The following is a 21519-nucleotide window of genomic DNA, read 5'->3' as shown; positions in this document are numbered from 1 at the left end:
TGAGCTCCTGGCCTGGTGGGGAAAATTCGAGGCGCACAAGACACACATGCCACTATCCCTGCTCCCTAGGGAAGTGCAGATGAGGGAAGGATTTGGCCCTTCGTACCTCTGTTCTTTTTAAAGTGGAGAATAAATTTGTTTTTTTGATACAAGAAGTGGCACTTTTATACTCTCTCTCTCTCATATTAGCAATTCCAGAAGATCTTATATACTAAAAAGATTGCTACGATATCTTTGACATCTTATGCAGTGAGATTAACTGCTCTAAAGAATGTTTGATACACAATAATCAAATATTTTTCTTTGCATCCTTTCAGCTGAGGTAGGAACACACACTTTGAATGCAGCCATAAGGCAAAATCTAACATTCAGGTAAAGTATCATTATGCAAACTTCTTGGGCACCCATGAAGCCACAAGCTACTTAAAGCATCAACACCATCTAGGAGAATGACAAACTATCCTCTTTGTCTCAAATTAAAGCCAGTTACTTATGGGACCACTCTGCAACTCATAAGTTAGGCAAAGGCATGCTGAAAAAAATAGTGCAATATGACCTAAAGGGTGTATGGCTTAGCCTCATTTTGACTTCTGGTGTCAATGAGTTCCAAAGCTGGTGGCCCTTGACCGAGACTACTCTGTTCCCATGAGTTCAAATCTGGGCTTCAAAAGCTAGAGAATCCCTTACAGGCAGAACTACAATAGGTTATGATAGAGGAAGAAACATTCTAGTTCTTTTAGGACTTTAGAAATAAGGAGCAGAATCTTTTAAGGGACCTAGAACTGGAATGATGTCAAAGAAGTCAAAGGAACAAAGTTTTGACTAGTGATCATTACCAGCATATAAATAAACTAATATTTCACAAATCTCCCTTATTATAGCAGAATCATAAAAATGTAGGTCTAGCAGGGACCTCAAGAGGCCTTTTCTCATCACACTGCACTGGGCAGGATTAAGTATACTTAAGCCATCCCCGACAAATGTTTGTCTAACCTGTTCTTAAAAACCTCCATTGATGTGGGATTCCACAATCTCCCTAGATAACCTGTTCCATTGCTTAACTGTCCTTATAATTAGAAGTTTTTGCTAATATGCAACCTAAACTGACTCTCAACTTTCTGCAAACTAAGCCGACTACTTTTTGTCCTATCCTCAATGGATGTGGAGAACCACTGATCGCTGTCCTCTTTATAACAACCTATTACATATTTGAAGACTTACCAGGCCCACCCTCGGCCCTCTCACTTTTCGACCTTTCCTCATAGGTCAGGTTTTCTAAACCTCTTATTCTGTTGCTCTCTTCTGGACTCTAATGTGTTAACATCTTTTTAAAAGTGCAATACCCAAAACTGGCATAAAACTCCAGCTGAGGCCTCACCAATGCAGAGCAGAGTGGGACAACTATCTCTTATGTCTCACATACCACACTCCTGTTACTATATTCCAGAAAGACGACATTTTTTTGCAGTAGCATCACATTGTTGGCACATATTCAATTTGTGATCCTCTTTAATCCCCAGATCCCTTTCAGTGCCTAGTCACTTATTTCCCATTTTATATTTATGCAGTTGATTTTTCCTTCCTAAGTGTAGTACTTTGCACTTTTATCAAGAGCCTGAACATTAGTCTGTTCTTTTTTGTCCCAAATATCATGCTATAGAGCTTGGGAAGTTTATATAATGTATAGTGTATCTTTTCGCATAGGCCAATGCTATCCACTTACTTTAACAGCAATGCAAATAGAAACTTCTTTGATGTTGGACAGTGGTGGATAAAGCCTTCCTTGGGCAAGTTCCTCATTAGTTAACTGGTCTGTCAATGCCTGTATTAAAAACAAATATTAGCAATTTATTGACCCTTCTCAGGAGGCAATGCATCACTAAGCTGCAAACAGAGGAATGTGTTTGTAAGTTCTTACTGGTACAGCTTACCTGAAATACATATAAAAATGCATGGTATAAGTCCGCCAAAGCCTCAAAAATTACTATAAAGATGCAGGCTGCAATCTGTGACCAAAGCAACAAGCCTCTCACTTATTATTAGATTTTTTTTAGTATCTCAGCTGAAGTCAGATGTTTCTTTGCTGAAGTGTCAACATCTCAATGTTAATGACAGTAAATAGGTAAATTACAAGGGAGCCACCTGCACTGCAGGGTTGGCCCATTGAACATGGATGCACAGAATGATGGATCCCATCATTCCACTCACTTCCAAATAAAACAACATAAATAAGTAAATATAAAAAGGAGAGGGGGAGATGGAAAAGCAAACAGACAGACAAAAGAAGCTGCAGAAGGTGATGGAAGAACGAAACAGAAATTACAACAAAGATTGGATGGAGCCGCTTTGTTTGCAATAAAAAAGAAAAAAAACACACAATAAAAACCACACACACTGTATTTCAGGGTTTAAGGCTTTTTTCCTTTCTACCTTTGTTCTGTCTTGTAGCTGCTCTCCCCTCGGGCAACCCTAAAAAACCCTGGCTACAAATTCTCCCAGTAACATCATCCAACCATCTTATGGATCATTTCCCCCGCCTAAAGTGCAGAGACTCCTGCTGGCAAATCAAGTCCATAAAGTTGGACAGCACATGGCAACGTAGGGAGATAAAAAAACATCAACCCTAGAGCTGGTCAATAAATGGGGTTCTCCCCTACCTCTGTGGAAAATCTATTTTTTTGGTGGAAATTTGAGAACCAAAATATTTTGGCCAAACATGTTAAATATTTTGATTTGGAAATGCTGCTGCAGTGCCTCATGTGTCCATTCTCCTCCACAGTCCAAGCTCCCTCACTGATCTCCCATGATGCACCACCTCCCCTTTTGGAGAAGGGACGTGGTGCATCATCAGAATCCCTGGCTACTGTGCAGCACAAGAGACATAGTCCAGCCAGAGAGCACAGCCCATAGAGGAGAATGGGAACACAAGGTAACCAAACTACAATTCCCATGAGGCACTGCAGCTACATTTACAAATTGACAAAAATTTTATTTTTTGAAATATTTCATGAGCAGACATTTCCCACAAAAAATATTGATAATCAAAACCCAGTTTTCTACTGAAAAACCATTTCAGTGGAAAATTTTTGATCAGTCCAACTCAGCCCATCATGTCAACGGGACTGACTTTGCCTTTCAAAAGCCATCATCTATGTTTGAACACATACCTTTGCAGCCTCAAGGAAGACCTTATCACTAATATGCCGAACACTGCTGAGGACTACAGCCAGAGCCACACCTATAATACAATTATTGATAATATTATTATAAAATCATTTTTAATGTGCAGCCCCATCATTGATATGGTACAAGAAATGCAGACAAGCCATAAAATAAAGTATTTCAGATTTATGGATAGGATTTTTTTAACCTTCTCTGTCAAGTGCCAAAAGATTCATAGTAAGGAGAGAGAGAAGTACTAATTTTGCTACATAAGCATAGACAGACGGTGGAACACTCAAGTGCTGCACTGGACTTTTTGCATTAATGAGCAAAACTCTTGGTTCATACATTCACTTTAGTTGAATGTTAAAACACAAGTTCTTCAGACTAGTTACTGGTGTCCTAGTAACATACCAGAATGTGCAACTTTGGGGGGGAATCCCATGATGCCTCTTTGCACTATTATCTGTGCAAAAGTAATTAGAAGAACAGCATCTTGACGAAAGTCCCCCCCTCCCTGCCAAGAAACAATAAATAGGCCTTGGTTATTTGTATTTCTAAAAAGTAATCAAACTGAAACCTGCTAATTGTGCACACAGACAGCCTATGTCACCACGTATTCTGATCACTCGTTCTTGTCATATCACGTATCCTTAACGGCCTCCATTTATTTATTGTACTCACTTAAGTCTTGTCTTAAACTAGACTAAGCTCTTCAGGGCTGGGAAGGTCTCTTACTGTGTGCCTGTACAACGGAGCCCCAGTCCTGACTGAGGTCTCTAGGCAATGCTGCAATATTAGTAACAACTCTGAAATAATCTAATCCTAAAGTGGAAGAACAGAATTCTCTATATTACCTGGAAAAATATAGGCATTGTTTCCCTGGCCTGGTTTGAAGGATCGTCCATCTTTCAAAACCACATGCTCGAATGGACTGCCACTGGCAAACAAACACCGCCCCTGTTAAACAAGAGGGAGTCAGTCATTCACAGAGTCTGCATTACATGAAAATAAAGTCGCCACGAACGAGAGGCTTACCACACCACACTCACAGTCATCTAGGCCCCAATTCAGTAAAGGTACTTAAGCAGAGATGCCAGAACAGGGGGTGACAGGGGACCATGGACCCATCACCTTTAAAAGTGGGAAGGCGATGCACACCAGCAAGAGTGCAGAAGTAAGGGTGGCAATACCGCAACCTCCCAGAATATGCTTGCGACTCCCTTTTGGGTTTGGATCCCAGTTTGAGAAACACTGGATGATGAGGATTCCATAATCTCCCTTGGAAGCTATTCCAGTGCTTAACTATCTTAATAGTTAGAAAGGTTTTCCTAACATCTAACCTAAATCTCCCTTGATACAGATTAAGCCTGTTACCTCTTGGCCTACCGTCAGTGGAGGTGGAGAACAATTGCACAAATCCTCTTTATAACAGCCCTTAACGTATTTTAACACTGATCAAGTCCCCTCTCATTTTTATTTTCTCAAGACTAAACATGTCCAGTTTTTATTAACCTTTCCTCACAGGTCAAGTTTTCTAAACTTTTTATCATTTTTGTTGCTCTCCTTTGGACTTTCTCCAATTTGTCCACATCTTTCTTAGAGTATAGTGCCAAGAACTGGACACAGCACTCTAGCTGAGGCCTCACCAGTGCAGAGCAGAGTGGGACAATTACCTCCAGGGTCTTACATAGAACAGTCCTGTTAATACATGCCAGAATTTCAGACCAATTTGCCATGATCACTTTGAATTTTAATCCTGTCCTTCAAAGTCACTCCCAGCTTGGAGTCACCCGCAAATTTTATAAGCGCAGTCTCCACTCCATTAGCCAAGTAATTAATGAAAATATTGAACAGTACTGACCCAGGACAGATGCTATTCAATATTTTCATCAATGACTTGGCCAGGGCCCCGCTGTGCTAGGTGCTATGCAAACATAAGACAAAAAGATGGTTGTTACCACAAGCAACTTACAATGTAAAATATAAGACAACAGGCTGATAGACAGACAGATGGGAGCACAAGGAAAGATTGAGACAATGTTGGTCAGCATGATAGGCTGTGGTCTCAATATCTGCTTAAGTGCTCTGCTGCATCAGGGCCTCTAGAAGGAATGTGTTTTGCAATTGATCCTCTCTTGCTATAAAGATAGTTTTAATGATTAAAAAATATTAAAAGTCGCCGAGAGGTTTGAGTGTGAAATCTGCTTGCCCTATGGTCAAGCAATCTCTCCCTCTTCCAGTTCAAACCGGAAAACTGAATGTCTGATAGCAAATTGTGAAAATAATAAAATTAAAAAGTTTATAGCTCCATATCAATCTCACACATGAGAACACATCACCATGTATGCAAAAGTTCTGGTACTGTGTTTGAGCATGCGGACATATGCACAGTAATGGATTTTTTGACAGCTTCAGAGTAGCAGCCATGTTAGTCTGTATCCGCAAAAAGAAAAGGAGTACTTGTGGCACCTTAGAGACTAACAAATTTTTTAGAGCATAAGCTTTTGTGAGCTACAGCTCACTTCATCGGATGCATGCAGTGGAAAATAAAGGGGGGAGATTTTATATACACAGAGAACATGAAACAATGGGGTGTTACCATACACACTGTAACGAGAGTGATCAGGTAAGGTGAGCTATTACCAGCATGAGAGGGAAAAAACAAACACACACACACACACACACACCCCTTTTGTAATGATAATCAAGGTGGGCCATTTCCAGCAGTTGACAAGAACGTGTGAGAAACAATACGGGGGGGGGGGGGGGGAACAAACATGGGTAAATAGTTTTACTTTGTGTAATGCCCCACCCACTCCCAGTCTTTATTCAAGCCTAATTTAATGGTGTCCAGTTTGCAAATTAATTCCAATTCAGCAGTCTCTCGTTGGAGTCTGTTTTTGAAGTTTTTTTGTTGACGAATTGCGACTTTTAGGTCTGTAATCGAGTGACCAGAGAGATTGAAGTGTTCTCCAACTGGTTTTTGAAAGTTATAATTCTTGACGTCTGATTTGTGTCCATTTATTCTTTTACGTAGAGACTGTCCGGTTTGGCCAATGTACATGGCAGAGGGGCATTGCTGGCACATGATGGCATATATCACATTGGTGGATGTGCAGGTGAACGAGCCTCTGAACGTGTGGCTGATGTGATAAGGCCCTATGATGGTGTCCCCTGAATAGATATGTGGATGGAGTTGGCAACGGGCTTTGTTGCAAGGATAGGTTCCTGGGTTAGTGTTTTTTGTTGTGTGGTTGCTGGTGAGTATTTGCTTCAGGTTGGGGGGCTGTCTGTAAGCAAGGACTGGCCTGTCTCCCAAGATCTGAGAGAGTGATGGGTTGTCCTTCAGGACAGGTTGTAGATCCTTGATGATGCGCTGGAGAGGCTTTAGTTGGGGGCTGAAGGTGACGGCTAGTGGTGTTCTGTTATTTTCTTTGTTGGGCCTGTCCTGTAGTAGGTATTGTAGTTGTAAGAATGCTTGATAGAGATCTTGTAGGTGTTGGTCTCTTTCTGAGGGGTTGGAGCAAATGCAGTTGTATCATAGAGCTTGGCTGTAGACGCTGGATCGTGTGGTGTGGTCTGGATGAAAGCTGGAGGCATGTAGGTAAGTATAGCGGTCAGTAGGTTTCCGGTATAGGGTGGTGTTTATGTGACCATCGTTTATTAGCACTGTAGTGTCCAGGAAGTGGATCTATTGTGTGGACTGGTCCAGGCTGAGGTTGATGGTGGGATGGAAATTGTTGAAATCATGGTGGAATTCCTGAAGGGCTTCTTTGCCAAGGGTCCAGATGATGAAGATGTCATCAATGTAGCGCAAGTAGAGTAGGGGCATTAGGGGACGAGAGCTGAGGAAGCGTTGTTCTAAGTCAGCCATAAAAATGTTGGCATTTTGTGGGGCCATGTGGGTACCCATAGCAGTGCCGCTGATTTGAAGGTATACATTGTCCCCAAATGTAAAATAGTTATGGGTGAGGACAAAGTCACAAAGTTCAGCCACCAGGTTTGCCGTGACATTATCGGCTTGTAGTCCATCTTTGTGTGGAATGTTGGTGTAGAGGGCTTCTACATCCATAGTGGCCAGGATGGTGTTTTCAGGAAGATCACCGATGGATTGTAGTTTCCTCGGGAAGTCAGTGGTGTCTTGAAGATAGCTGGGAGTGCTGGTAGCATAGGGCCTGAGAAGGGAGTCTACATAGCCAGACAATCCTGCTATCAGGGTGCCAATGCCTGAGATGATGGGGCGTCCAGGATTTCCAGGTTTATGGTTCTTGGGTAGCAGATAGAATACCCCTGCTCGGGATTCTAGGGGTGTGTCTGTGCAGATTTGTTCTTGTGCTTTTTCAGGGAGTTTCTTGAGCAGACAATGTAGTTTCTTTTGGTAACCCTCAGTGGGATCAGAGGGTAACTTCTTGTAGAATGTGGTGTTGGAGAGCTGCCGAGCAGCCTCTTGTTCATATTCTGACCTATTCATGATGACAACAGCATCTTTTTGAGTAGGTGAAGTCAGGGTCAAAAGATGATGTAAACTAAACACAGAAAATATTTCTTGCAAAGCAGCAGAGGGCACCAAAGCATCACCATACTCGTATGAAATGCAAGAATAAGTAATAAGAGTTTATTGATGGTTTCTTCATGCTGTTAGTGTTATTTTCAAGTTTTCCATTTATAATGGTTAGGCCTTTTCTGAAGTCAAGAAACCTAAAGGGCTGGGAGTGGAGGATTGGTAATTACAAGACAAACTCTAATAGTCAAATGACAAGGGGAACATTGAGTAATTTTGGATAATCAAGGTTTTGGCTAATAAAGGGAATTCTCTATGTAATTATTAAGTGTCAGAGAACATGACCCTGCTTAAGATAATGGTGAATTCTGGATAACTGAGGTTGTACTAACTACACTTTAGATAAATAATTATTCTGAAAATGGACATAATATTGGGCGGGAAAATATAAACTGCCAAAAGTATTAGAAAAAATAAAATTTGGAGGGCTGTAACAATTAAAATCCTTTTTCCATTAACCTGTAATATTTCACAGCCTTAACATTATAAACACAACAATTTAAAACTGCATGTGAATGGTAGATTATGGGAAATCATGAATAGAAATTAAGGCAGCCCCTATACTGGAGAAAAATAAAGATTCCCTCCCCACCTGCCAAGGACTAATTGTTTTGAGTACCAGCCTGACTTGCTTTTAGTGGTGTTTAGCTAAGTGAAAACACTTTAAACTGATCTACTGCACCTGGATCTACCCAGCACTATCTTGTGTTGGAAACTGACAGTGATAAAGTGTTCCAGAGAGTGCACTTCATCACTCTACATAAACACATGGGCAATTCCGTGGAGACAGCTGTTGTTGTGTAGACCTTCTCTAAAGTGAGAAACAGAACCTCATTCATATCATGTGTAGGTAAGTACCTCCTATAGATATCAATAGAGCTACACTGATTTATTGCAGCTGAAGATCTGGCCCTATCATCTGTTTCTGTTTACCTACAATCTGAACTGTGAATTTAGAGTATTATATTTTATTCACCAAAATATTGCCTAATAAACATCTGGGGAATAACCAGTACACAAAGAATTAAATTGCCCTGAGGGACTAAACACCTTGCATATGAGTTCCCTTGTGTCGTAGAAATCCAGAATACAGTAGTCAAAATCCAGATTTGGTACAGAGGCTTTTGTCTTTTACGAGAGCGGGGCTTTGCCCTTGCAAAGCCTCCGCTAGAGACCCACTGATCTGGGGGAGAACTAGCAAGCTATACTAGAATCTCAGCTTTCATTGGGGAGGCAAGGGGGAGAGGTAAGTTTCAAACCCTTTAGCCTTAAAATGTACAGTGCTATGGATCAATGTGATGACCAATAATGCTGAAAGGAACAAACCACAAATACACATTTCTGCAACAGGATGCACACACATTTTTACATAAATGAGTCACTTAAGGTTGGGATGTATTCCAAAGAACCATTTCACTAACCCACTCCGCTTCTAAAGTCCCCATGCTAGCCCTATGGATAGTGGTAAGATCATACAGGACAGGAGTCAAAAAGGTTTAAATGGAAGGCATGGCAAAAAATTGTTTTGCAGGCCAGCTCAAAACTACTAAGGCCAACTCTGTCTCTGCTTTTTTTCTCCCCTATCTCTTCCCCCTTTGCCCAGCTGCTCAAACAAAAAAACAGTCTTATGTGCACAATGCTTAAAAAAACTGTGCAGAAGGATAAAGGTTTTATTGGGTTTTCCTTTATTAAATGCAAAATACTGGGCCTGAACTCACACTGGGCTAAGTTAGCTGTAGCAGCACTGAAATCAGTGGAATTACAAAATCCAGAGAGAGAGAGATCAGAATCAGGTCACTATGCTTAATTTTAAACATTTGACCAATTCAAATATTAGGAAATTCAGTGCCGAGTATGAGCCTTGGGCTGTACAACACAAGCAAAGACATTCCCTGTTCTGAGGACCTGATTCAATATTAAATAAATACTGCTTTAATTAACTATTTCCAGGTTGTAGCTGGTTTCTGTCATGACTATTACATAAAATAACTGTTTCTTTAAAAACAAAAGCTAAAAATAGTCTCAAAAACAATGTCAGTCAAGGTTAGAAACACAAGTTACTCTCAGTAACCAATGATTACACTTCAATATTGTTTCACCTGCCAAATCTAATAATTTACAATCAGAGCTGCTTTTTAATGTATACCAAGACAAATATGCATTTGAAACTGGAAGGTAATGAGCAGTTGTATTCTTTACAAGGAGAAATTCCAAGTTTAAATGCTTGGGGTTTTGCACTCTTAGATTACAGACAGAAAAACAATATATATGCATTGACATTTTTCATCATTAAGTACCTCTGTTAATGTATAAGCTTCCTCAGCAGTGCATTCAGCTTTCACTGTAGGGTTACTTAGTGCAAATATTATAGGTCTTTCATTGATGGAACCCATTGCTTTGATCACATCATGTGAAAAAAGCCGGCCAGCCCCTGCAACTCCTGAAATAAATTGAAAGATACAAAAATTACAGTTACACATTTAAAATGGGACAATGATTGCAAAAACTTTATACTGTATATATTTATTTCTGATGTTAATCAAGATCATCACTGTTAAGGTCAGTCACACTCAGAAAAACCAATAAAAGGCTTTGAATAAATATTTATCATTCATTAAAGCAAGCTATATCCAGAAAATGAGCTGTGGGAAACAATCTTGCACTGTCAGGAGATGCACAAGATGACCCAAAAGGTTTTTTCCATCTCTAATTTGAAATGCATTGGAAACTTAAACCCTACACTATTCAAACCCAGCGAATACATTACAAATCAGAATGCTTGAATTTTCAAAGTTCAGATATTTAGTTATTTATGAGGGGGGAAGAGGCCTTAAAAATGAGGTACTCCTTCTCCCCACAATCATTTTATAACTCAAACAGTTTAACACACTTGACATACATATGCACAAATACATAACAATGAATATGCACACTCCAACACACATACCTGCACACACTCAGACACAAAGACTCAGTCCAAAACCATATTTTTTCAGAAAGTTATGTGCAAGGAAAAAATATGGAACTATAACAGAAGCCATTTTGCAGCCTTAACTATAGCGGTGGCTACTAGGGGCTGTTATAATTAACATGTACATACATACTCACACGCATCCACTGACACAATGAATACTGGGGAATAGGGACTGGAGTGCAGAACATCTGCTTTACACCAAATTGCTGGCAGATACTAGGTTAAGTCAGTGTAACCAGCCATGGGAAAAATCATTTCAGCATAGGGGGTATCGTGGTGACACAAAGTATGCAAAGCAGCTCCTACACCATCTCTCTCCCAGCTGCTGGGGTAGGAATGTGACAAGAGAAATGGGGGTAGCTGGGTCTACTCTATTTCTCACTGATCCGCAGCTGCAGTATCATTCTTTTGGACCACTGGCAGTCAGTGTAACTCAGACCAGTCTGTAAGCTGTTCTAAGCTACACCAGCAGACTAGCCAGCCCAGGATTGGAGTGGGGAGCAAAAAAAGGTCATGCCCCAGAGCTGCACTTTGAGCTCCTCAGCCATAGCTGAGCCTGTATGTACTATACACATGATGCACTGAGCCCCACAGCCATTTTACACGTATTTTAAAATAGTGAACCAAATTCTGCTGTCATTTACCCCAGTGCAAATGCAGAGTAGCCCCATCAACTTATGTGGGGTTATGCTATATGTACGGTGATAAAAGTGAAAGCAGCAGTTGGCCCAGTGACAGCAAGATAAAATTAACAACATATATTATCTAAGGAGTCTGAAATAAGTTTACTGACCAATAATAGCTGATGGCTGAAGTACATTCACCGCATCTACAAATGTCTTTGGCACCTGGTCTGGAGGTTGGTGCACAAATGGTTCTTGATTGGCATCTACCTTTTGTTCTCGGCCCTAAAGATTTAAGTTGATTACGATTGTGAGAAAGACAGGAAAGAGAACAGCAATGTGTACTGTGTTATTCCAAAGGCCTGGCAGACCCTCACCTGAACCAACAGGCCATATTTATCAAACATCCAAATTTTCTTATACGCTTGCTCTGAAGAAATACCGCTTTCCATCATAGCCAGAACAATGAGGTTTGCAATTCCAAGAGCAGCCTGACAGATAAAGAACAAGTATTTGAAAATAAAGGAAACATCCATCAGTTTAACTTACGGTACTATGAAAACCATGGTACATTTCCTTCCAGTATGGTAAGAACTAACAATTACATTCTCTCTCGCGCGCGTGCGCAGAATCATTAATTTTGGGGGCTAAACCCTGCCATAGTATACATGGGTCCATCTGCTTTATGATGTCTGTATGGGTAAAGTGAGAATCTGGCCCTTGAAAATTATCCTTTTGTAAATGTTAAACCCAAACTTCAATCTAAATAATAATCTTCTGTAAAGGGGCATTTCCTTTAATACAGTTCAGCAGGCCTCCCTCATACAAAGTTCTGTAAGAAAACACAAAGAACACCCACACCCTTTTTTATAGTTCTGTGGGGTTTAACTTGTATTGCACTAGAGACCATGGCAGAACTCACCTCTCCTGCTCCAAGGAACAAAACTTTATGCTCTGTGATTGCTTTCCCAACAACCTTCTGTGCTGCCAGCATTCCCGCTAAGGCCACTGCGGCTGTCCCTACAAAGGAAATAAAAGTCTCTCAGGAGAGCTGAATAGATTGACATGACAGAACATATTTGGAGGGGTGGGGGGGGGGGGAAAAAGGTTTTCACATATGTAGCAAGAGTCAGAAGTGAACATTTTACCCTGAATGTCGTCATTGAAGGTGCAATATTTCTCTCTGTATTTCCTCAAAAAACGGAAAGCATTATGATTTCCAAAGTCTTCAAACTGAATAAGTGTGTTATGGCCATACCTAAAGAACAGAGCATGATATTTTATCAACTGACACACTAATAAATCAAAAATTCCTAAATATACACAGAGAGTTGTTTAGGGCCAGATGCAGTCCTCAGGCTCTTCCTGGAAAACGGTTAAATACCATCTCTGTCTTATATATGTTTAACACAGAGGACAGGAGATGTGCCCATAAATCAAACACAAAGTCACTGGCAGAGCCAGGACTAGAATTCAGGTCTCCCGATTCATAGTCCTGTACTCTAGTCACTCGACTATATTCTCTCCTTATATGACATTTGAAAATGAAGTTGTGGGATGTTTCCCATGGCCCACTCCTTCTTGACAAATTTATGAGTAACTAATTCAATACCATACCTGTCTGTAATGGCTTCCATAAACTCATCAATCAGGTCATCATAAAGCTGTGAGCGGTCTCTTTTTTGGTACAGGCCCATGTAAAAAGGATCTTTTAATAGGGTCTATAAAGTAAACCAAAGATAGCAGCAGAATGAAATCATTCATTCAATATACACCCTCCAAAGTTCTAAGTGACATATTTCAGTCACTACCCAGAGATAAGATACTGAGAAGGATTTCATCTATCTTTCCTTCTGTGAATATTTTCACAGTTGAATTCCTAGCTAGCCATAGTCAGGGAGCCAGGAATTCTCTGATTCTGCAGCCATTGGAGCAAATACTGCAGAAATCCTGGGTTTTGGTGGCAATTCTCTGGATTTTGTAGCAGTCACCCACCATCTTTTGCTCCCTTTCTATTTCTCCCTCTGCTTTCTCCCCCAATTTCATCACTTTCACAAACTTGAATTCTAGCTGCCTTTGATGAGAATGCGTCACGTCTAATTGAGCTTGCAACTTAACTGGCCATGCATGGGTCTAAAGTGTTTATGAAAAGAAACTGGTGGAGGGGCTAGAATAAGGAATCTTGGGAAACTGGGTAAAATGAAATACACAGGAACAGAGTAGAAATTTTCTTTTAAAAAGATAATTGGGAAGTAAAATAAGCTGAAAAGAAAAAGGGGGTACATTTTCAAAGGCACAAACTCAGACCAGTCTGTAAACTCTAAGCTACACCAGCAGACTAGCCAGCCCAGGATTGGAGTGGGGAGCAAAAAAAGGTCATGCCCCAGAGTTGCACTTTGAGCTCCTCAGCCATAGCTGAGCCTGTATGTATTATACACATGATGCACTGAGCCCCACAGCCATTTTACACGTATTTTAAAATAGTGAACCAAATTCTGCTGTCATTTACCCCAGTGCAAATGCAGAGTAGCCCCATCAACTTATGTGGGGTTATGCTATATGTACGGTGAAAGCAGCAGTTGGCCCAGTGACAGCAAGATAAAATTAACTTTAATTAGCTCCTATTTGTGCCTTTGACAGTCTCCCTCCAGATGCTTAATTGGGAGAGATATTAAGTCCTCTCTTTTCATAATTTTGTTAGTAGTTAAATAGAAATGATTTGCTAAGGCATTGGAGCATTGTTTGATTTTGCCTATAGCGAATCCATCCTCCAGAAACAAAAAAGGTCTAACGGGATCTAACTGGAAACTCTTCAGGGCAGGGACTGTGTCTTCCTATGTGTTTGCACAATGGTTAGCCACAAGGAAGTCCTGTCCCTGCTGGGGCATTTCTGCAATATAAATAAAATAGACAACAATACTACACTGGGAATACTATGTTACATAGCCACAGACCTAAAGGAACAAGTTATGAGGTTAGGCAAATATCGACTATTACCTGAAAGCATTACATCACTGTCCTTACAAGGGGACAGATCAACATTCAGAGTAATGATGCTTTAACAAATCTGGTTCACGCTTCCAGCAGCTTAAAAAATCATGTCACCTTTTCCCATTGCTTTGCAGTTCAGACCAGCTTTCAAGTAACAGTCCAAATGCACCACTTAACTTTATATACGTAGCTGGGGATTCTTAGATCTTAATATTCAGCTTTAAATTCATTCCAAACTACTCAGTATTACACAAGATAATTCCATCTTAACACAGAGTACTCACTCAAATTCATACACCTTTTTGTAGTACTAATTTTCACTACAAACCACCATCAAAAAGTGATTTCTTTATGGCTGTCAGAATACAGTTTGACTTACTAGATTGTCAGTTCCAACGTCGATACATACAGGCAGGCATTTATCTGGCCGTATTCCAGCACATGCTGTATACAAACATAGTTTTCCTACAGGAATTCCCATTCCATAGACACCCAGATCTCCAAGACCTAATATTCTCTCTCCATCAGTTACTACAACAGCCTTAAAATTACACAAAGATTAAAGGTAAACTTTGGTAATCATGGACATAAAGGATAAAGCAATATTGCATAAATTTTTCTTGGTAAAATTAAGCATTAAAACAAATTAAGAATAGCTTGCAAAGAATTTATTGTCTCTAGTGGCAACACTTAAGGACTAGCTAATTTTACCTAAGAGGAAATAGACAAGGTTACGTGAGTATCTGCAGTGTTCCCTGTACTGTACTTGCCTAAAGTGACCACAGGAATCAGCTATCTTGCTGCAAATAATTACTTAGTTATCTAAAGCAGCTGACAAGTTTTTAAGTACCACCATTGTAAACAGACCTTGCACTTCCACTGGAGGATCTCAAAATACTTTCCAGTAACTTTAATAAAACTTAAACCACCGAACATTTCTTCAAATTTGGTGTTTTTATTTCAATGTTAAAGATAGGGAAACAGAGTCACAGACTCCAAGTGTTTTGTTCAAAGTCATACAGGAAGTTTGTGGCAGAGCTGGGAATAGAACCCAGGTCTCCCAGTTCTATGTCTTAATCCTAAAACAACAACAGTAGGTAATTCAGAGAAAGAGAGGCATGTTAAGAAACAAATCTCAAAATCCTCTCCAAATAGAACTCTTAAGAAAAAAGTGTTTTGTAAATTTTATTCTACATTGTGATGATCACAACTGGCACAGGAAAGAAACATTGTTGATCTGCAGCTTTCATGCTGTAGGTCTTGAACTATAAACTTGGATTTAGAGTACAGTCCCACACATCTTTATGTGCAGAACTGTTACAAACTATATACAGTTGTCATTCTCATACAATTGCCATGCATGCATTATTTAGCATCAGCAGGTCTCTCAATAAAACTATCCACTTTTTAAAAAGTGGAGTAGGGATTCATAAAGAAAAGGCAATTAGAAAATGGAGTGTTGTAGTGGTAATACCTTAACATCAGTTTCTGGCCAGTTGTCCACAATTGACCTAATATGACCTCTGTCTGAGATAGAAATAAATAATCCTCTGAAACAAAATCAGAATGGAAATACTTTTATACTTGATCATTAAAACTGCAACTCTGCTTTGCAAAACAAAGTTTTAAAGACAACATTTTTGGTGCAAATTAATTATAAATTTTGCAATTGTTTACACAAAAGAATATAAAAGAGCCAATGAATGATAGTTATAACTAAGTCTATGCAACCCAGATAACATACTAGATTAAAAAGATAAATGTAGAGCCATACAGTTGTTCACAAGACTACCTGGATTCTGTACTGCCATGAGTTAGCTTGAGTTGCACAACCAGGCAAAGGGACCCTAAAGCTAGTGTCAGCAGCCATGGCAGGACCACCTACCCCCGATAGGGATGGCAGATCAGTATAGAACTCGTGCAACAGTTCTTATGCCACCCGCTTCCCTGCTGTCAGTGCAGGAGTGTCTGGAAGAAAGGAGCATGGCCAGAGCTTCTTTATGTCCCACTGATCTCTGGTTGCCACATCAACCACTGGCATAACTCAGAGCTGCTTTTAGGCTGCTCTAAATTACACTGGGGGACTGGCTCAGCCTAGCAAACATCTAGCCTAGCCCAGGCTCAGAGGAATGGAAAGGTGAGCTTTATGCTACCTGTGCACTCCTTGGCCACAGCCAAGGATTGAGCCTTTACTTTCAATGTGCCAAAATCTGCAAGTGAAAGTGTTCCATATAAATTCTGAATTACAGTAGAAATAAGAATCATACTTAAGAAAATTACTTGCACTCATTTCAAAAATAAAATTAATTACTGTCCTTACTTTGGTCTCCTAAAGATATGTCCATATTGGGAACAGGCTAGACCTACTGTCGGTGTATATACTATTGGCATTAACCTTTCAATATCATCTTGTAATATCCTGTAGAATAATTTTTCATTTCTCTCTTGGATTCCCATTATGTAGATATACCTGTAATCAAACGGGATAACCAGGCAAAAGAAGAATTAGGTTAAAATGGTTTGCATCTATCTAGAAACATATAGTGTGAAATGCCGAGGCATAAACCAATTTGCTTTAGATTTTATTTTTTGTAGCTCATGCATTTCCTTCCCCGACTCAACCCTGGCCTTGAGAAACTGATGTAAGCTGGAGAATATAGAATTAAACAACAACAAAGTCTGAATAAAAATACTGGATGTACTGTACTGCGTATGGGAGCACACCAACTTATGGATGTACACAATGATAGGAGTTCATTCCCACCTCCCTCCCTCCCCTGTCACAACTGATTTGCAGTTTAAAGGCTGATTTCTTTTTGTGAGGTTTTTAATGTTCAGATTTCCTAACCTCGTTCTTTTCTAAATGAAAAGTTCCCACACTGAGAATTTTTGAACACTAACCAGAATCTCATCTGGATCCTACGATAAACAAATGAGTGGATGGACATTGTGCAAAAGAAACATTTCATTTTTTTCTAATATAATCACTGAAAATGCATTTTGGTTTTAGGATATAAATTGTAATGTTCATAATTAAGAATAGAAATAAAGTAGCATTCTCCAGATATCTTTCTATAGCCTTCTGATGTCAAAACAGAAGTTGGAATACAAAAATATAAAATGAATGAAGTTAATTAGGGGTCTGATTCTGCAAACACTACAGACTTTAAATATTAAAAAATAAACTCTTGAATCTTTGTTTTCTCTATTACAATGCAGATTCAAAAGAGATTCATGAAGGTTTCATTTTGGGCCATTGGTTTACAGTAGAGCAGTCCCAAAAGCATTCCTAATGGAAACTATTTCATTGCTCCATTCCAACAGGCTATGTGATACTGATTCAAGTTACTTTGTTCTATGATCAGTGGACTGCAGTACGAATCTTGATGTGGTCCTAATGTAAATCAATGGTAAACCCCAAATCATTCTAGCTTTCCACTCACTGGCTCTTAGGACATTGCACCCTAACATAAGTCAACAATAATATGATAAAAACGTCAAGCTATTGCAGCCAACAGGTGCATCCTTTAAAAAAAAAAAAAAAAAAAAAAGTGTTTTCTAGGCTAGAGAGTTCAAAATAAGAAAAAAAAACACCACCAAACAATTAATCATTAAGTTCCCCATAAATGTTAAAACATCTTTTGTTTCCCTCTAGTCATAAGTTAATATATATTAACTACTTTTGTATTGTTCCTGTCTGATTTTTAAGTCCTAAGTTGATTTTTTTTCTTTCCACATCTGGGAATCTCTACAAAAATCTGAAAAATTATATATCTAGATTTGGAGATCCTGAAACTCAACTCATCCATCTCCTAAACTTCTAAAGCACAACAGAAAGACTGCCAGAAACATAACAGTCATGTTTCCACCAAGTCGCTATAATGCTACAGCCTGATCCTGCAGTCCTAGCTCAGACAAAACTCCTATATAAATTAACAGAAGTTTTGCCTCAGCAAGTACTGCAAGACTGGACCTTTTATTTATGTATATTCTTTTTCACATCACATCACAACTGTGGAGTAACACAAATGTCTTCCTTTAAATTACCACGAAACCAACTTAGCTGCACAAGTCTGGATGATAAATACAGTTTGCATTAATAAAAAAAATTGCCAATTATTAAACCCACTGGATGCAAGAGATCTGCCTTGATATTATAATAAATCAGATTTTCTCAGAGTCCTTTAAGCTTGCACTACACATAGGTAAGAAAAGTACGGATTAATTATTACTTTTCCAAGGGGTCAGTCATTTTTGCCAAATTCTTATGGAAGCGTAAGGCTTGAATGTCTTGTGTCTCTATTTTAGGAGGTAAAAGTCCTTGGAGCCCAAGCATTTGTCTTTCCTGTAATGTAAAGGCCATGCCCTGAAAACAAAAGGGGAAAAAAAAGTTAGTTTATGTTATTATTTACTTTTTTGTTAGCTAAAGTAGTTATTTTGTTTAAAATTTACATGTACCTATATTTATGACCATCCATTTCTATAATGCCCATCACTACAGTTCCTAAGCACCTCACAAATATTAATGAATTAAGCCTCACGACACTGGGAAAAAGGAATTCATATCCCTTCTTTACAGTTGGGGAAACTGAGGCATAGAGAAGTGGATGAGTTCTTGGGCAAATCATTTAAATCATTGGCACAGACAGAACCCAGATCTCCTGACTTCCTGTGCTTTAATCATCAGCACATATATCTTCCTCCAAGCACATTTCTGCTTTTAGAACTGGATTATATCCAGACGGAGATTCCTTTGGAGATATGCTGGTTTTTAAGATTCAAGTGATATTTGCTTCTTGAGATGTTCCTTTTGAATATCCCTGTTTGAAACATTTCCCTACACACTTCTGATAATCTAGCCACCCAGAAATGTTATTTGCAGTGCCCTCAGACCTCTGCTGGGACAGACAGCATCTCAACCTGAAGCCTTCCTTTTAGTTAAGGATAAAACTGATCTCTTAATCTCTTCAACTGTAATCAACAAAACAAAAAAAGTGTTAGCCTCCTCCATCAGTTGCAACAAAGTAAGTTTATGAAGGGTAAAAAAATAAAAATAAAAAAAGATTCCAAATATCCTTAGTTGTACTAATCTCAGATGCATACAAATGTCCAGGAGTCCTAAAATATTTTACTTCTTTACAAGATCTTCCTGATATTTTGTTATGAAAACCTTTACTGGTGAATTTCAAGTATCTAACCAGCAGTATAGATGGCAGGTTGTCATTGTTTGGTAGGACTTTAACCTTCAGGCTGGTAGAGTTATTGATAGTAAATTATATAATGAATTTATCCCTTTTTCTGTTTGTGAGTCATCTGCAAACAGATCCTGATTTCTGCAAATGTACTCGTTATAATCAAATACTTTCAAATTTCAACCTGTAGTTTATTTGTGAATCGTTCACTTTCATTAGTTATCATTGTTGTTATTTTTTTTAAACTAAATTCCCCCATTTTTACTCCCTATGTAATACTTTTAGTGCATTCCATAGAGGTAAACATATCCTGGAAAGTTACGTGAAAAGGAAGTTTGCCAGCATATATGTCAGATAACTCCTGTTTTTCTGAACTGTCCCATTAATTCATTACTGTGCAGCAATTCATGCCCGATTACATGACCATCTCTCAAACTCCACATTTATCGTCAATGAAACAGGTGCGGAATCTGAAATTAACAACTGGAAAACAGTAACAATATTTTCACCATATTTTAGGCACTACAAAAGTAAAAGCATCATGAAGATTCTTGATGTGAAGGAACAAAGCACAGTCTATCACTTCAGAAGGTATATAAAACATGGATCAATAACACCTTTAATGTATATCCAATTTTTAAAATACACTGTAATACCCCTCCCCCCAAAAAAAATGAGGAGTACTTGTGGCACCTTAGAGACTAACATATTTATTTGGGCATAAGCTTTCGCGGGCTAAAACCCACTTCAACAGATGCATGCAGTGGAAAATACAGTAGGAAGATATATACACACGAAGAACATGAAAAAATGGGGGTTGCCATACCAACTGTAACAAGACTAATCAATTAAGGTGAGCTATTATCAGCAGGAGAAAAAAAACTTTTGTAGTGATCATCAGGATGGCCCATTTCAAACAGTTGACAAGAAGGTGTGAGTAACAGTAGGGGAAAAAATTAGCACGGGGAAATAGTTTTACTTTGTGTAATGACCCATCCACTCCCAGTCTTTATTCAAGCCTAATTTAATGGTGTTCAGTTTGCAAATTAATTCCAGTTCTGCAGTTTCTCGTTGGAGTCTGTTTTTGAAGTTTTTTTGTTGGAGAACTGCGACTTTTAGGTCTGAAATTGAATGACCAGGGAGGTTGAAGGGTTCTCCGACTGGTTTTTGAAAGTTATAATCCTTGACATCTGATTTGTGTCCATTTATTCTTTTGCGTAGAGACTGTCCGGTTTGCCCAATGTACATGGCAGAGGGTACTGCTGGCATATATTACACTGGTAGATGTGCAGGTGAACGAGCCTCTGATGGTGTGGCTGATGTGATTAGGTCCTATGATGGTGTCCCTTGAATAGATTTGTGGACAGAGTTGGCAACAGGCTTTGTTGCAAGGATAGGTTCCTGGGTTAATGTTTTTGTTGTGTAGTTGCTGGTGAGTATTTGCCTCAGGTTGGGGGGCTGTCTGTAAGCGAGGACTGGCCTGTCTCCCAAAATCTGTGAGAGTGAGGGATCATCTTTCAGGATAGGTTGTAGATCCTTGATGATGTGCTGGAGAGGTTTTAGTTGGGGGCTGAGGTGATGGCTAGTGGCGTTCTGTTACTTTCTTTGTTGGGCCTGTCCTGGAGTAGGTATTGTAGTTGTAAGAACGCTTGATAGAGATCTTGTAAGTGTTTGTCTCTGTCTGAGGGATTGGAGCAAATGCGGTTGTATCTCAGAGCTTGGCTGTAGACAATGGATCGTGTGATGTGGTCTGGATGAAAGCTGGAGGCATGTAGGCAAGTATAGCGGTCAGTAGGTTTCCGGTATAGGGTGGTGTTTATGTGACCATCGCTTGTTAGCACTGTAGTGTCCAGGAAGTGGATCTCTTGTGTGGACTGGTCCAGGCTGAGGTTGATGGTGGGATGGAAATTGTTGAAATCATGGTGGAATTCCTGAAGGGCTTCTTTTCCATGGGTCCAGATGATGAAGATGTCATCAATGTAGCGCAAGCAGAGTAGGGAATGAGAGCTGAGG

At 39.4% G+C, this 21519-nt stretch overlaps 1 protein-coding gene across 1 annotated transcript in view; it reads right to left on the bottom strand.

Annotated features, from left to right (window-relative positions):
* ME2 (malic enzyme 2) overlaps positions 1 to 21519 on the bottom strand; it is a 47180-nt gene that overhangs the window by 8025 nt on the left and 17636 nt on the right. The window contains exons 3-15 of the mRNA XM_077816676.1: positions 18547 to 18680; positions 16635 to 16784; positions 15789 to 15864; positions 14694 to 14855; positions 12941 to 13044; positions 12472 to 12581; positions 12246 to 12343; positions 11701 to 11814; positions 11494 to 11608; positions 10024 to 10166; positions 4020 to 4122; positions 3168 to 3238; positions 1724 to 1822 (exon numbers count right to left, since the gene is read on the bottom strand). Coding sequence (XP_077672802.1) covers positions 1724 to 1822; positions 3168 to 3238; positions 4020 to 4122; positions 10024 to 10166; positions 11494 to 11608; positions 11701 to 11814; positions 12246 to 12343; positions 12472 to 12581; positions 12941 to 13044; positions 14694 to 14855; positions 15789 to 15864; positions 16635 to 16784; positions 18547 to 18680 — 1479 coding nt within the window. The remainder of the gene's footprint in view (positions 1 to 1723; positions 1823 to 3167; positions 3239 to 4019; positions 4123 to 10023; positions 10167 to 11493; positions 11609 to 11700; positions 11815 to 12245; positions 12344 to 12471; positions 12582 to 12940; positions 13045 to 14693; positions 14856 to 15788; positions 15865 to 16634; positions 16785 to 18546; positions 18681 to 21519) is intronic.

This window comes from Eretmochelys imbricata, chromosome 5 (assembly GCF_965152235.1).
Source record: "Eretmochelys imbricata isolate rEreImb1 chromosome 5, rEreImb1.hap1, whole genome shotgun sequence".
In the NCBI taxonomy this organism is placed as follows: domain Eukaryota; kingdom Metazoa; phylum Chordata; order Testudines; family Cheloniidae; genus Eretmochelys; species Eretmochelys imbricata.
This window is presented reverse-complemented; position numbering and strand designations above follow the sequence as displayed.